Source organism: Bombina bombina, chromosome 9, assembly GCF_027579735.1.
Source record: "Bombina bombina isolate aBomBom1 chromosome 9, aBomBom1.pri, whole genome shotgun sequence".
Lineage (NCBI taxonomy): Eukaryota > Metazoa > Chordata > Amphibia > Anura > Bombinatoridae > Bombina > Bombina bombina.
The window spans coordinates 162245842-162263691 of NC_069507.1; the positions used below are offsets into that span (position 1 = coordinate 162245842).

Consider the following 17850-nt stretch of genomic DNA (forward strand, 5'->3'; position numbering starts at 1 on the left):
ATTTCTTGTCAACAAATTTGTAACATCCAAGTAATCAGCCTCAACCTTTCCTTAAAGGGACAGAAAACCCAAAAATGTTCCATCATGATTCGGATAAAACAAACAAACAATTTTAAACAACTTTTAAATTTACTTCTATTTTCAAATTTGCTTCATTCTCTTATTTGCTAAAGGAGCTGCACTGCATTACTGGCAGCTAGCTGAACACATCTATTTAGCCAATCACAGGAGAAAAGTGTGTGCAGGCACCAATCAGCAGCTAGCTGCCACTATTGTAGGATATGTGAATATTCTTTTTTCAACAAGGTATATCAAGAGAATGAAGCACATTTAAAAACACAAGTGAATTTAATAGAGTCTTAAAATTACATGCTCTATCTGAATCATGCAAGTTAAAATGTTGGCTTTCCTTTCCCTTTAAACCTGGTTCAAATCTAAGGATTTGAAGCAAAATGTTCAAGGTGCTGTATTTATTTCTTGTACTGAAATGTTTCCATTTGAGCTTAATTTCATCATAATTACAGGGCTCACCCTTTTTTTTGTTTTTTTTAATATTTTTTTTCCCCAAGAGGCCTTTTTAAAAGGCTACAAAGTGGTGCAAAAGAAAGGACAATGATCTCCAGGGGTGCACCTACAAGCATGCACAGAAGGTGTTAATGTTGTCATGATTATAACCATATTTAAAAAGGGACACTCAAGTCAAAAACATAATTTATGCTTACCTGATAAATTTATTTCTCTTGTAGTGTATCCAGTCCACGGATCATCCATTACTTGTGGGATATTCTCCTTCCCAACAGGAAGTTGCAAGAGGATCACCCACAGCAGAGCTGCTATATAGCTCCTCCCCTCACTGCCATATCCAGTCATTCGACTGAAACAAGCTGAGAAAGAAAAAACCATAGGGTGCAGTGGTGACTGTAGTTTAATTAAAATTTAGACCTGCCTGAAAAGGACAGGGCGGGCCGTGGACTGAATACACTACAAGAGAAATAAATTTATCAGGTAAGCATAAATTATGTTTTCTCTTGTTAAGTGTATTCAGTCCACGGATCATCCATTACTTATGGGATACCAATACCAAAGCTAAAGTACACGGATGATGGGAGGGACAAGGCAGGAACTTAAACAGAAGGAACCACTGCCTGTAGAACCTTTCTCCCAAAAACAGCCTCCGAAGAAGCAAAAGTGTCAAATTTGTAAAATTTTGAAAAAGGCCAAATTAGACTGTTTGGCCTTTGATTTGGCCCTGTCCTGAGGAAGAGTATGACCCTTACCTCCAGTAATGTCAGCAATAATATATTTCAAGCCGGGCCTGAATAAGGTCTGCCCCTTGAAAGGAATATTAAGCAATTTAGATTTAGAAGTCACGTCAGCTGACCAGGATTTAAGCCATAGCGCTCTGCGCGCCTGGATGGCGAATCCGGAGTTCTTAGCCGTTAGTTTGGTTAAATGTACAACGGCATCAGAAACAAATGCATTAGCTAGCTTAAGTGCTTTAAGCTTGTCCATAATCTCATCCAATGGAGCTGTGCGAATGGCCTCTTCCAGAGACTCAAACCAGAATGCCGCAGCAGCAGTGACAGGCACAATGCATGCAAGGGGCTGTAAGATAAAACCTTGTTGAACAAACATTTTCTAAAGGTAACCTTCTAATTTTTTATCCATTGGATCCGAAAAAGCACAACTATCCTCCACCGGGATAGTGGTACGTTTAGCTAAAGTAGAAACTGCTCCCTCCACCTTAGGGACCGTCTGCCATAAGTCTCGTGTGGTGGCGTCTATTGGAAACATTTTCCTAAATATCGGAGGAGGGGAAAAGGGCACACCGGGTCTATCCCACTCCTTGCTAATAATCTCTGTAAGCCTTTTAGGTATAGGAAAAACGTCAGTACACACCGGTACCGCAAAGTATCTATCCAGCCTACATATTTTCTCTGGAATTGCAACCGTGTTACAATCATTCAGAGCCGCTAATACCTCCCCTAGCAATACACGGAGGTTCTCAAGCTTAAATTTAAAATTAGAAATCTCTGAATCCGGTCTCCCTGGATCAGATCCTTCACCCACAGAATGAAGCTCTCCGTCCTCATGTTCTGCAAATTGTGACGCAGTATCGGACATGGCTCTCACATCATCAGCGCACTCTGTCCTTAACCCAGAGCTATCGCGCTTGCCTCTTAATTCTGGCAATTTAGATAATACCTCTGTCATAACAGCCGCCATGTCTTGCAAAGTGATTTCTAAGGGCCTCCCTGATGTACTTGGCGCCACAATATCACGCGCCTCCTGAGCGGGAGGCGAAGGTACTGACACGTGAGGAGAGTTAGTCGGCATAACTTCCCCCTCGTTGTCTGGTGATAATTTCTTTACAGATAAAGATTGACTTTTATTCAAAGTGACATCAATACACTTAGTACACATATTTCTATGGGGCTCCACATTGGCCTTCAAACATAGTGAACAAACAGATTCATCTGTGTCAGACATGTTTAAACAGACTAGCAATGAGACTAGCAAGCTTGGAAAATCCTTTCAAATAAGTTTACAAGCAATATAAAAAACACTACTGCGCCTTTAAGAAGCACAAAAAATTGTCACAGTTGAAATAACAATGAACCAAATCAGTTATAGCAACCAAATTTTCACAGTAAATGTATTAAGTTAGCAAAGCATTGCACCCACTAGCAAATGGATGATTAACCCCTTAATACCCAAAACGGATAATCAATTTAACAATTAATGTTTTTATCACAGTCAAACACACTGTCACAGGTCTGCTGTGACTGATTACCTCCCTCAAAATGAATTTTGAAGACCCCTGAGCTCTCTAGAGACGTCCTGGATCAAGGAGGAAGAAGCAGGAAGACTGTGACTGAATTTTTACTGCGCAAAAAAGCGCTAAAAAACAGAATTTATGTTTACCTGATAAATTACTTTCTCCAACGGTGTGTCCGGTCCACGGCGTCATCCTTACTTGTGGGATATTCTCTTCCCCAACAGGAAATGGCAAAGAGCCCAGCAAAGCTGGTCACATGATCCCTCCTAGGCTCCGCCTTCCCCAGTCATTCGACCGACGTAAAGGAGGAATATTTGCATAGGAGAAACCATATGATACCGTGGTGACTGTAGTTAAAGAAAATAAATTATCAGACCTGATTAAAAAACCAGGGCGGGCCGTGGACCGGACACACCGTTGGAGAAAGTAATTTATCAGGTAAACATAAATTCTGTTTTCTCCAACATAGGTGTGTCCGGTCCACGGCGTCATCCTTACTTGTGGGAACCAATACCAAAGCTTTAGGACACGGATGAAGGGAGGGAGCAAATCAGGTCACCTAGATGGAAGGCACCACGGCTTGCAAAACCTTTCTCCCAAAAATAGCCTCAGAAGAAGCAAAAGTATCAAACTTGTAAAATTTAGTAAAAGTGTGCAGTGAAGACCAAGTCGCTGCCTTACATATCTGATCAACAGAAGCCTCGTTCTTGAAGGCCCATGTGGAAGCCACAGCCCTAGTGGAATGAGCTGTGATTCTTTCAGGAGGCTGCCGTCCGGCAGTCTCGTAAGCCAATCTGATGATGCTTTTAATCCAAAAAGAGAGAGAGGTAGAAGTTGCTTTTTGACCTCTCCTTTTACCAGAATAAACAACAAACAAGGAAGATGTTTGTCTAAAATCCTTTGTAGCCTCTAAATAGAATTTTAGAGCACGAACAACATCCAAATTGTGCAACAAACGTTCCTTCTTTGAAACTGGATTCGGACACAAAGAAGGCACGACTATCTCCTGGTTAATGTTTTTGTTAGAAACAACTTTCGGAAGAAAACCAGGTTTAGTACGTAAAACCACCTTATCTGCATGGAACACCAGATAAGGAGGAGAACACTGCAGAGCAGATAATTCTGAAACTCTTCTAGCAGAAGAAATTGCAACCAAAAACAAAACTTTCCAAGATAATAACTTAATATCAACGGAATGTAAGGGTTCAAACGGAACCCCCTGAAGAACTGAAAGAACTAAATTGAGACTCCAAGGAGGAGTCAAAGGTTTGTAAACAGGCTTGATTCTAACCAGAGCCTGAACAAAGGCTTGAACATCTGGCACAGCTGCCAGCTTTTTGTGAAGTAACACAGACAAGGCAGAAATCTGTCCCTTCAAGGAACTTGCAGATAATCCTTTCTCCAAACCTTCTTGAAGAAAGGATAGAATCTTAGGAATTTTTACCTTGTCCCAAGGGAATCCTTTAGATTCACACCAACAGATATATTTTTTCCATATTTTGTGGTAAATTTTTCTAGTTACAGGCTTTCTGGCCTGAACAAGAGTATCAATGACAGAATCTGAGAACCCTCGCTTTGATAAGATCAAGCGTTCAATCTCCAAGCAGTCAGTTGGAGTGAGACCAGATTCGGATGTTCGAACGGACCTTGAACAAGAAGGTCTCGTCTCAAAGGTAGCTTCCATGGTGGAGCCGATGACATATTCACCAGGTCTGCATACCAAGTCCTGCGTGGCCACGCAGGAGCTATCAAGATCACCGATGCCCTCTCCTGATTGATCCTGGCTACCAGCCTGGGGATGAGAGGAAACGGCGGGAATACATAAGCTAGTTTGAAGGTCCAAGGTGCTACTAGTGCATCTACTAGAGTCGCCTTGGGATCCCTGGATCTGGACCCGTAGCAAGGAACCTTGAAGTTCTGACGAGAGGCCATCAGATCCATGTCTGGAATGCCCCACAATTGAGTAATTTGGGCAAAGATTTCCGGATGGAGTTCCCACTCCCCCGGATGAAATGTCTGACGACTCAGAAAATCCGCTTCCCAATTTTCCACTCCTGGGATGTGGATTGCAGACAAGTGGCAGGAGTGAGTCTCCGCCCATTGAATGATTTTGGTCACTTCTTCCATCGCCAGGGAACTCCTTGTTCCCCCCTGATGGTTGATGTACGCAACAGTCGTCATGTTGTCTGATTGAAACCGTATGAACTTGGCCTTTGCTAGCTGAGGCCAAGCCTTGAGAGCATTGAATATCGCTCTCAGTTCCAGAATATTTATCGGGAGAAGAGATTCTTCCCGAGACCAAAGACCCTGAGCTTTCAGGGGTCCCCAGACCGCGCCCCAGCCCACCAGACTGGCGTCGGTCGTGACAATGACCCACTCTGGTCTGCGGAAGCTCATCCCCTGTGACAGGTTGTCCAGGGACAGCCACCAACGGAGTGAATCTCTGGTCCTCTGATCTACTTGTATCGTCGGAGACAAGTCTGTATAGTCCCCATTCCACTGACTGAGCATGCACAGTTGTAATGGTCTTAGATGAATTCGCGCAAAAGGAACTATGTCCATTGCCGCTACCATCAAACCTATTACTTCCATGCACTGCGCTATGGAAGGAAGAGGAACAGAATGAAGTATTTGACAAGAGTTTAGAAGTTTTGATTTTCTGGCCTCTGTCAGAAAAATCCTCATTTCTAAGGAGTCTATTATTGTTCCCAAGAAGGGAACCCTTGTTGACGGAGATAGAGAACTTTTTTCTACGTTCACTTTCCACCCGTGAGATCTGAGAAAGGCCAGGACAATGTCCGTGTGAGCCTTTGCTTGAGGAAGGGACGACGCTTGAATCAGAATGTCGTCCAAGTAAGGTACTACTGCAATGCCCCTTGGTCTTAGCACCGCTAGAAGGGACCCTAGTACCTTTGTGAAAATTCTTGGAGCAGTGGCTAATCCGAACGGAAGTGCCACAAACTGGTAATGCTTGTCCAGGAATGCGAACCTTAGGAACCGATGATGTTCCTTGTGGATAGGAATATGTAGATACGCATCCTTTAAATCCACCGTGGTCATGAATTGACCTTCCTGGATGGAAGGAAGAATTGTTCGAATGGTTTCCATTTTGAACGATGGAACCTTGAGAAACTTGTTTAGGATCTTGAGATCTAAGATTGGTCTGAATGTTCCCTCTTTTTTGGGAACTACGAACAGATTGGAGTAGAACCCCATCCCTTGTTCTCCTAATGGAACAGGATGAATCACTCCCATTTTTAACAGGTCTTCTACACAATGTAAGAATGCCTGTTTTTTTATGTGGTCTGAAGACAATTGAGACCTGTGGAACCTCCCCCTTGGGGGAAGCCCCTTGAATTCCAGAAGATAACCTTGGGAGACTATTTCTAGTGCCCAAGGATCCAGAACATCTCTTGCCCAAGCCTGAGCGAAGAGAGAGAGTCTGCCCCCCACCAGATCCGGTCCCGGATCGGGGGCCAACATCTCATGCTGTCTTGGTAGCAGTGGCAGGTTTCTTGGCCTGCTTTCCTTTGTTCCAGCCTTGCATTGGTCTCCAGGCTGGCTTGGCTTGAGAAGTATTACCCTCTTGCTTAGAGGACGTAGCACTTGGGGCTGGTCCGTTTCTGCGAAAGGGACGAAAATTAGGTTTATTTTTGGCCTTGAAAGACCTATCCTGAGGAAGGGCGTGGCCCTTGCCCCCAGTGATATCAGAGATAATCTCTTTCAAGTCAGGGCCAAACAGCGTTTTCCCCTTGAAAGGAATGTTAAGCAATTTGTTCTTGGAAGACGCATCCGCTGACCAAGATTTTAGCCAAAGCGCTCTGCGCGCCACAATAGCAAAACCAGAATTTTTCGCCGCTAACCTAGCCAATTGCAAGGTGGCGTCTAGGGTGAAAGAATTAGCCAATTTGAGAGCATGAATTCTGTCCATAATCTCCTCATAAGAAGAAGAATTATTATTGAGCGCCTTTTCTAGTTCATCGAACCAGAAACACGCTGCTGTAGTGACAGGAACAATGCATGAAATTGGTTGTAGAAGGTAACCTTGCTGAACAAACATCTTTTTAAGCAAACCTTCTAATTTTTTATCCATAGGATCTTTGAAAGCACAACTATCTTCTATGGGTATAGTGGTGCGTTTGTTTAGAGTAGAAACCGCCCCCTCGACCTTGGGGACTGTCTGCCATAAGTCCTTTCTGGGGTCGACCATAGGAAACAATTTTTTAAATATGGGGGGAGGGACGAAAGGTATACCGGGGCCTTTCCCATTCTTTATTTACAATGTCCGCCACCCGCTTGGGTATAGGAAAAGCTTCGGGGGGCCCCGGGACCTCTAGGAACTTGTCCATTTTACATAGTTTCTCTGGAATGACCAAATTCTCACAATCATCCAGAGTAGATAACACCTCCTTAAGCAGAGCGTGGAGATGTTCCAATTTAAATTTAAATGTAATCACATCAGGTTCAGCTTGTTGAGAAATTTTCCCTGAATCTGAAATTTCTCCCTCAGACAAAACCTCCCTGGCCCCCTCAGACTGGTGTAGGGGCACTTCAGAACCAATATCATCAGCGTCCTCATGCTCTTCAGTATTTTCTAAAACAGAGCAGTCGCGCTTTCGCTGATAAGTGGGCATTTTGGCTAAAATGTTTTTGATAGAATTATCCATTACAGCCGTTAATTGTTGCATAGTAAGGAGTATTGGCGCACTAGATGTACTAGGGGCCTCCTGTGTGGGCAAGACTGGTGTAGACGAAGGAGGGGATGATGCAGTACCATGCTTACTCCCCTCACTTGAGGAATCATCTTGGGCATCATTTTCTCTAAATTTTGTGTCACATAAATCACATCTATTTAAATGAGAAGGAACCTTGGCTTCCCCACATTCAGAACACAGTCTATCTGGTAGTTCAGACATGTTAAACAGGCATAAACTTGATAACAAAGTACAAAAAACGTTTTAGAATAAACCGTTACTGTCACTTTAAATTTTTAAACTGAACACACTTTATTACTGCAATTGTGAAAAAGTATGAAGGAATTGTTCAAAATTCACCAAAATTTCACCACGGTGTCTTAAAGCCTTAAAAGTATTGCACACCAAATTTGGAAGCTTTAACCCTTAAAATAACGGAACCGGAGCCGTTTTTATATTTAACCCCTTTACAGTCCCTGGTATCTGCTTTGCTGAGACCCAACCAAGCCCAAAGGGGAATACGATACCAAATGACGCCTTCAGAAAGTCTTTTCTATGTATCAGAGCTCCTCACACATGCATCTGCATGTCATGCTTCCCAAAAACAAGTGCGCAATAGAGGCGCGAAAATTAGACTCTGCCTATGATTAGGGAAAGCCCCTAGAGAATAAGGTGTCCAATACAGTGCCTGCCGGTTATTTTACATAATTCCCAAGATTAAAATAATTCCTCAAGGCTATGGAGTATAAAAAATGCTTATATATAAATCGATTTAGCCCAGAAAATGTCTACAGTCTTAAAAGCCCTTGTGAAGCCCTTTTTTTCTTTCTGTAATAAAAATGGCTTACCGGATCCCATAGGGAAAATGACAGCTTCCAGCATTACATCGTCTTGTTAGAATGTGTCATACCTCAAGCAGCAAAAGTCTGCTCACTGTTCCCCCAACTGAAGTTAATTCCTCTCAACAGTCCTGTGTGGAAACAGCCATCGATTTTAGTAACGGTTGCTAAAATCATTTTCCTCTTACAAACAGAAATCTTCATCTCTTTTCTGTTTCAGAGTAAATAGTACATACCAGCACTATTTTAAAATAACAAACTCTTGATTGAATAATAAAAACTACAGTTAAACACTAAAAAAACTCTAAGCCATCTCCGTGAAGAGAATGACTGGGGAAGGCGGAGTCTAGGAGGGATCATGTGACCAGCTTTGCTGGGCTCTTTGCCATTTCCTGTTGGGGAAGAGAATATCCCACAAGTAAGGATGACGCCGTGGACCGGACACACCTATGTTGGAGAAACATAATTTATGCTTACCTGATAAATTCCTTTCTTCTGTAGTGTGATCAGTCCACGGGTCATCATTACTTGTGGGATATTAACTGCTCCCCTACAGGAAGTGCAAGAGGATTCACCCAGCAGAGTTGCTATATAGCTCCTCCCCTCTACGTCACCTCCAGTCATTCGACCAAGGACCAACGAGAAAGGAGAAGCCAAGGGTGTAGTGGTGACTGGAGTATAATTTAAAAAATATTTACCTGCCTTAAAAAACAGGGCGGGCCGTGGACTGATCACACAACAGAAGAAAGGAATTTATCAGGTAAGCATAAATTATGTTTTCTTCTGTTAAGTGTGATCAGTCCACGGGTCATCATTACTTGTGGGATACCAATACCAAAGCAAAAGTACACGGATGACGGGAGGGATAGGCAGGCTCTTTATACAGAAGGAACCACTGCCTGAAGAACCTTTCTCCCAAAAACAGCCTCCGAAGAAGCAAAAGTGTCAAATTTGGAAAATTTGGAAAAAGTATGAAGCGAAGACCAAGTTGCAGCCTTGCAAATCTGTTCAACAGAGGCCTCATTCTTAAAGGCCCAAGTGGAAGCCACAGCTCTAGTGGAATGAGCTGTAATTCTTTCAGGAGGCTGCTGTCCAGCAGTCTCATAAGCTAAACGAATTATGCTACGAAGCCAAAAAGAGAGAGAGGTAGCAGAAGCTTTTTGACCTCTCCTCTGACCAGAGTAAACGACAAACAGGGAAGACGTTTGTCGAAAATCTTTAGTTGCCTGTAAATAAAATTTAAGGGCACGAACTACATCCAGATTGTGCAAAAGACGTTCCTTCCTCGAAGAAGGATTTGGGCACAAGGATGGAACAACAATCCCCTGATTGATATTCCTGTTAGTGACTACCTTAGGTAAGAACCCAGGCTTAGTACGCAGAACTACCTTATCCGAGTGAAAAATCAAATAAGGAGAATCACAATGTAAGGCTGATAACTCAGATTCTCTTCGAGCCGAGGAAATAGCCATTAAAAATAGAACTTTCCAAGATAACAACTTTATATCAATGGAATGAAGGGGTTCAAACGGAACACCCTGTAAAACGTTAAGAACAAGGTTTAAACTCCATGGTGGAGCCACAGCTTTAAACACAGGTTTAATCCTGGCCAAAGCCTGACAAAAAGCCTGAACGTCTGGAACTTCTGACAGACGCTTGTGTAACAGAATGGACAGAGCTGAGATCTGTCCCTTTAAGGAACTAGCGGATAACCCCTTTTCTAAACCTTCTTGTAGAAAAGACAATATCCTAGGAATCCTAACCTTACTCCAAGAGTAACCTTTGGATTCGCACCAATATAGGTATTTACGCCATATTTTATGGTAAATCTTTCTGGTGACAGGCTTCCTAGCCTGTATTAAGGTATCAATAACTGACTCAGAAAAACCACGCTTTGATAAGATCAAGCGTTCAATTTCCAAGCAGTCAGCTTCAGAGAAGTTAGATTTTGATGTTTGAAAGGACCCTGAATCAGAAGGTCCTGTTTCAGAGGTAACGACCAAGGTGGACAGAATGACATGTCCACCAGATCTGTATACCAAGTCCTGCGTGGCCATGCAGGCGCTATTAGAATCACTGATGCTTTCTCCTGTTTGATTCTGGCAATCAATCGAGGAAGCATCGGGAAAGGTGGAAACACATAAGCCATCCTGAAGGTCCATGGTGCTGTCAAGGCATCTATCAGGACCGCTCCCGGATCCCTGGATCTGGACCCGTAGCGCGGAAGCTTGGCGTTCTGTCGAGACGCCATGAGATCTATCTCTGGTTTGCCCCAACGTGGAAGTATTTGGGCAAAGACCTCTGGATGAAGTTCCCACTCCCCCGGATGAAAAGTCTGACGACTTAAGAAATCCGCCTCCCAGTTCTCCACTCCCGGGATGTGGATTGCAGACAGGTGGCAAGAGTGAGACTCTGCCCAGCGAATTATCTTCGATACTTCCATCATTGCTAGGGAGCTTCTTGTCCCTCCCTGATGGTTGATATAAGCTACAGTCGTGATGTTGTCCGACTGGAACCTGATGAACCCCCGAGTTGCTAACTGGGGCCAAGCCAGAAGAGCATTGAGGACTGCTCTCAATTCCAGAATGTTTATTGGAAGAAGACTCTCCTCCTGATTCCATAGTCCCTGAGCCTTCAGAGAATTCCAGACAGCGCCCCAACCTAGTAGGCTGGCGTCTGTTGTTACAATTGACCAGTCTGGCCTGCTGAATGGCATTCCCCTGGACAGATGTGGCCGATAAAGCCACCATAGAAGAGAATTTCTGGTCTCTTGAATGGAATGAAGGACACGGCATGCATTTTGAAGTTTTGTTAACCTGTCCTCTGTCAGGTAAATCTTCATTTCTACAGAATCTGTCAGAGTCCCCAGGAAGGGAACTCTTGTGAGTGGAAAGAGAGAACTTTTCTCTTCGTTCACTTTCCATCCATGCGACCTTAGAAATGCCAGTACTATCTCTGTATGAGATTTGGCAGTTTGAAAGCTTGAAGCTTGTATCAGTATGTCGTCTAAGTACGGAGCTACTGAAATTCCTTGCGGTCTTAGTACCGCCAGAAGAGTGCCCAGAACCTTTGTGAAGATTCTTGGAGCCGTAGCCAGTCCGAATGGAAGAGCTACAAACTGGTAATGCCTGTCTAAAAAGGCAAACCTTAGATACCGGTAATGACTTCTGTGAATCGGTATGTGAAGGTAAGCATCCTTTAAATCCACTGTGGTCAAGTACTGACCCTCTTGGATCATGGGCAAAATTGTTCGAATAGTTTCCATCTTGAACGATGGAACTCTTAGGAATTTGTTTAGGATCTTTAAATCCAAGATTGGCCTGAAGGTTCCCTCTTTTTGGGAACTACAAACAGATTTGAGTAAAACCCTTGTCCTTGTTCCAACCGCGGAACTGGATGGATCACTCCCATTAATAAAAGATCTTGTACGCAGCGTAGAAACGCTTCCTTCTTTGTTAGGTTTGTTGACAACCTTGACAGATGAAATCTCCCTCTTGGGGGAGAGGATTTGAAGTCCAGAAGGTATCCCTGAGATATGATCTCTAACGCCCAGGGATCCTGAACATCTCTTGCCCAAGCCTGGGCGAAGAGGGAAAGTCTGCCCCCCACTAGATCCGGTCCCGGATCGGGGGCCCTCAATTCATGCTGTCTTAGGGGCAGCAGCAGGTTTTCTGGCTTGTTTGCCCCTGTTCCAGGACTGGTTAGGTTTCCAGCCTTGTCTGTAGCGAGCAACAGCTCCTTCCTGTTTTGGTGCAGAGGAAGTTGATGCTGCTCCTGCTTTGAAATTACGAAAGGAACGAAAATTGGACTGTCTAGCCTTGGCTTTGGCCTTGTCCTGAGGAAGGCATGACCTTTACCTCCTGTAATGTCATCAATAATCTCTTTCAAGCCGGGCCCGAATAAGGTCTGCCCTTTGAAAGGAATATTAAGCAATTTAGATTTAGACGTAACATCAGCTGACCAGGATTTTAGCCACAGAGCTCTGCGTGCCTGAATGGCGAATCCTGAATTTTTAGCCGCAAGTTTAGTTAAATGTACTACGGCATCTGAAATAAATGAATTAGCTAACTTAAGGAATTTAAGTTTGTGTGTGATGTCATCTAGTGTGGATGATTGAAGTGTCTCTTCCAGAGACTCAAACCAAAATGCTGCTGCAGCCGTGACAGGCGCAATACATGCAAGAGGTTGCAATATAAACCCTTGTTGAACAAACATTTTCTTAAGGTAACCCTCTAATTTTTTATCCATTGGATCTGAAAAAGCACAGCTATCCTCCACTGGGATAGTGGTACGCTTAGCTAAAGTAGAAACTGCTCCCTCCACCTTAGGGACCATTTGCCATAAGTCCCGTGTGGCGGCGTCTATTGGAAACATTTTTCTGAATATAGGAGGGGGTGAGAAAGGCACACCGGGTCTATCCCACTCCTTAGTAACAATGTCAGTAAGTCTCTTAGGTATAGGAAAAACGTCAGTACTCGTCGGTACCCGCAAAATATTTATCCAACCTACACATTTTTTCTGGGATTGCAACTGTGTTACAATCATTCAGAGCCGCTAATACCTCCCCTAGTAACACACGGAGGTTCTCAAGCTTAAATTTAAAATGTCTGAGTCCAGTTTATTTGGATCAGAACCGTCACCCACAGAATGAAGCTCTCCGTCTTCACGTTCTGCAAACTGTGACGCAGTATCAGACATGGCCCTTGCATTATCAGCGCACTCTGTTCTCATCCCAGAGTGATCACGTTCACCTCTTAGTTCTGGTAGTTTAGCCAAAACTTCAGTCATAACAGTAGCCATATCTTGTAATGTGATTTGTAATGGCCGCCCAGATGCACTCGGCGCTACAATATCACGCACCTCCTGAGCGGGAGATGCAGGTACTGACACGTGAGGCGAGTTAGTCGGCATAACTCTCCCCTCGTTGTTTGGTGAAATATGTTCAATTTGTACAGATTGACTATTTTTTAAAGTAGCATCAATACATTTAGTACATAAATTTCTATTGGGCTCCACTTTGGCATTAACACATATAGCAGAGATATTCCTCTGAATCAGACATGTTTAACACACTAGCAAATAAACAGCAACTTGGAAATACTTTTCAAAGTAATTTACAAATAATATGAAAACGAACTGTGCCTTTAAGAAGCACAGAAAATATTATAACAGATAAAATAATTAAGTTATAGCATCAATCTTTGTCAGAATATACAGTTTTAGCAAAGGATTGTTCCCCTCAGCAAATGATAACTAACCCAGGCAGCAGAAAAAAATACACAAATAAACGTTTTTTATATCACAGTCAATACAATCAGCACAGCTCTGCTGTGAATGATTACTTCCCTCAAAAAAGACTCTTGAGATCCCTGAACTCTGTAGAGATGAACCGGATCATGCAGGAAGAAAATGAACCTCTGACTGAGTTTTTCTGATGCATAGTGAAAGCACCAAAATGGCCCCTCCCCCACACACATAACAGTGAGAGGGATCAGTGAACTGCTCTAATTTAAATCAAAACTATTGCCAAGTGGAAAAAAAGTGCCCAAAACATTTTTTCACCCAGTACCTCAGAGAAAAAAACGTTTTTACATGCCAGCAAAAAAACGTTTTACCTCAATAATTAATTGTCATTTAAAACCTATTGCAAGTCCCTGCAAAATAGGTTAAGTCTATGTATACAGTTTAAAAGCCAGAGAAGTACCATTTCCCAGAAAACTGAAGTGTAAAATATACATACATGACAGCCTGATATCAGCTACATCTACTGCATTCAAGGCTGAGTTTACATTATAACGGTATGGCAGGATTTTCTCATCAATTCCATGTCAGAAAATAATAAACTGCTACATACCTCTTTGCAGATTAATCTGCCTGCTGTCCCCTGATCTGAAGTTTACCTCTCCTCAGATGGCCGAGAAACAGCAATATGATCTTAACTACTCCGGCTAAAATCATAGAAAAACTCAGGTAGATTCTTCTTCAAATTCTACCAGAGAAGGAATAACACACTCCGGTGCTATTATAAAATAACAAACTTTTGATTGAAGATATAAAAACTAAATATATCACCATAGTCCTCTCACACATCCTATCTAGTCGTTGGGTGCAAGAGAATGACTGGAGGTGACGTAGAGGGGAGGAGCTATATAGCAACTCTGCTGGGTGAATCCTCTTGCACTTCCTGTAGGGGAGCAGTTAATATCCCACAAGTAATGATGACCCGTGGACTGATCACACTTAACAGAAGAAATAGGCCCCTCCCACTCATATTACAACAGTGGGAAACCTCAGTTAACCGTTTCTATGTAGAAATACACGACAGCCATGTGGAAAAAATCATGCCCCAAAAGATTTATCACCAAAGTACCTCACAAAAACGAATAACATGCCAGTAAACGTTTTAAACATACATTTTAAAAGTTAGGTAGTGTTATTAATAAGCCTGCTACCAGTTGCTTCTACTGCAGTTAAGGCTCATACATTACTTCAGTATTAACAGTATTTTCTTAGTCAAATTCCATTCCTTAGAAAATTACTTATTGGACATACATTCATCAGCCTGATACCAGTCGCTACTACTGCATTTAAGGCTGTACTTACATTACATCTGTATCAGCAGTATTTTCTTAGTCAATTCCATTCCTTAGAAAAATATTCTACTGCACATACCTCATCTGCAGGGGACCCCGCATGCTATTCCCTTTCTGAAGTTACCCCACTCCTCAGAATGTGCGAGAACAGCCAGTGGATTTTAGTTACTTCTGCTAAGATCATAGAAAACGCAGGCAGATTATTCTTCTAAATACTGCCTGAGAGAAAAAAACAGCACACTCCGGTGCCATTTAAAATAAACTTTTGATTGAAGAAATAATTAAGTATAAAAACTCCACACTCCTCTCACACCTTCCTAATATGTTGAGAGTTGCAAGAGAATGACTGGATATGACATGTGAGGGGAGGAGCTATATAGCAGCTCTGCTTTGGGTGATCCTCTTGCAACTTCCTGTTGGGAAGGGAATATATCCCATAAGTAATGGATGATCCGTGGACTGAATACACTTAACAAGAGAAATATGTACTACTCATTTGAAGTTCAGACTAAATTCTTTTGCATTGTCTTTTTTTTTTTTTTTATCATGAATTTGTTGATTATGCAAATCTATTATATTTACTGGTCCTTTAAATCCTACCTGTAGAAAGGATACCATTCCAAATGGAGTCTGTACGGGCTGCATTTGAAGATCTTCAGTAAGAAGCATGTGCTGAATACGGGACTCACTGTTGTCAAGAGGACTGTGCCATGAAACATGATCTCCACTGCAAAAAGTATTTTCTATAATGGGAAGAAAAATAAATAAACATACATACATAAATAGTGATGCACCGAAATGGAAATTCTGGACCGAAACCGAATCCGAAAATCCAGTAATACATCTCACATAGTTTTCTCGATTAACTGATAAATTTCTTTCACAGTGGTGAGAGTCTATGATCCATTACTCCTGTGAATTACTCCTCTTCCCCACTAGGAGGAGCCAAAAGACTTCCAAAATCCAAGAGCCCCACATACCCCTCCCACATATCTCAGTCTAACTTATAGCCAAACAAAGTGAGGTAAGAAAAAAGGAATGAGAAATCAAAGGAGCAGGGGAAAAAAACAAAAATGTGTGTCAAAAAAGAAAGAATCCATAGAAAACATAGGGTGAGGTCTCTTGGACTCTCACTACTATGAAAGAAAAGTACATTTATGCTTACCTGATAAATTAATTTCTTCTATGGTACGACGAGTCCACGGATTCATCCTTTACTTGTGGGATATTATCCTTCCTAACAGGAAGTGGCAAAGAGCACCACATGTCTATATAGCTCCTCCCTTAGCTCCACCCCCCAGTCATTCGACCGAAGGTACAGGAAGAAAAAGGAGAAACTACAAGGTGCAGAGGTGACTGAAGTTTAAAATCAAAAAATATAATCTGTCTTAAAATGACAGGGCGGGCCGTGGACTCGTCGTACCATAGAAGAAATTAATTTATCAGGTAAGCATAAATTTACTTTTCTTCTATAAGGTACGACGAGTCCACGGATTCATCCTTTACTTGTGGGATAAAATACCAAAGCTACAGGACACGGATGAACGGGAGGGACAAGACAGATGGTTAAACAGAAGGCACCACTGCTTGAAGAACTTTTCTCCCAAAAATAGCCTCCGAAGAAGCAAAAGTATCAAATTTGTAAAATTTGGAAAAGGTATGAAGCGAAGACCAAGTCGCAGCCTTACAAACCTGTTCAACAGAAGCATCATTTTTAAAAGCCCATGTGGAAGCCACCGCTCTAGTAGAGCTCCAGCAGTCTCGTATGCCAAACGGATGATGCTTTTCAGCCAAAAAGAAAGAGGTAGCCGTAACTTTTTGACCTCTACGTTTTTCAGAATTAGCAACAAACAAAGAAGATGTTTGACGGAAATCTTTGGTCGCTTGCAAGTAAAACTTCAAAGCACAAACCACGTCCAAGTAGTGCAACAGACGCTCCTTCTTAGAGGAAGGATTAGGACACAGAGAAGGAACAACAATTTCCTGATTGATATTCCTATTAGAAACAACCTTAGGAAGGAATCCAGGTTTGGTACGCAAAACCACCTTATCAGCATGGAAACAAGATAAGGCGAGTCGAGCCGAAGAGATAGCAACTAAAAACAGAACTTTCCAAGACATATGCTTAATATCTATGGAATGCATAGGTTCAAACGGAACCCCTTGAAGAACTTTAAGAACTAAATTCAAACTCCATGGCGGAGCAACAGGTTTAAACACAGGCTTGAGTCTAACTAAAGCCTGACAGAACGACTGAACGTCTGGAACATCTGCCAGACGCTTGTGCAGTAGAATTGATAAAGCAGATATCTGTCCCTTTAAGGAACTAGCTGCTAGCCCCTTCTCCAATCCATTTTGGAGAAAGGACAAAATCCTAGGAATCCTGATCTTACTCCATGAGTAGCCTTTGGATTTGCACCAATAAAGATATTTACGCCATATCTTATGATAAATTTTCCTGGTGACAGGCTTGAGCCTGAATCAAGGTACCTATGACCGACTCAGACAAACCCCGCTTGGATAAGATCAAGCATTCAATCTCCAAGCAGTCAGCCGTAGAGAAACTAGATTTGGATCCTGGAACGGACCTTGAATCAAAAGGTCCTGCCTCAGTGGCAGAGTCCATGGTGGAAGAGATGACATGTCCACCAGGTCTGCATATCAAGTCCTGCGTGGCCACGCAGGTGCTATCAAAATCACCGAAGCTCTCTCCTGTTTGATTCTGGCAATCAAACGAGGAAGGAGAGGAAATGGTGGAAACACATAAGCCAGGTTGAACGACCAGGGTACTGCTAGAGCATCTATCAGTACTGCCTGAAGATCCCTTGACCTGGACCCGTAACGAGGAAGTTTGGCGTTTTGACGAGACGCCATCAGATCCAATTCTGGTGTGCCCCATTGCTGAATCAATTGTGCAAACACCTCCGGATGAATTTCCCACTCCC

At 42.6% G+C, this 17850-nt stretch overlaps 1 protein-coding gene across 2 annotated transcripts in view; it reads right to left on the reverse strand.

The window, feature by feature from the left end:
- SUFU (SUFU negative regulator of hedgehog signaling) overlaps nucleotides 1-17850 on the reverse strand; it is a 145230-nt gene that overhangs the window by 83612 nt on the left and 43768 nt on the right. For both annotated transcript variants that reach the window (XM_053692467.1, XM_053692466.1), the window contains exon 4: nucleotides 15506-15648. In XM_053692467.1, the coding sequence (XP_053548442.1) occupies nucleotides 15506-15648 (143 nt within the window). The remainder of the gene's footprint in view (nucleotides 1-15505; nucleotides 15649-17850) is intronic.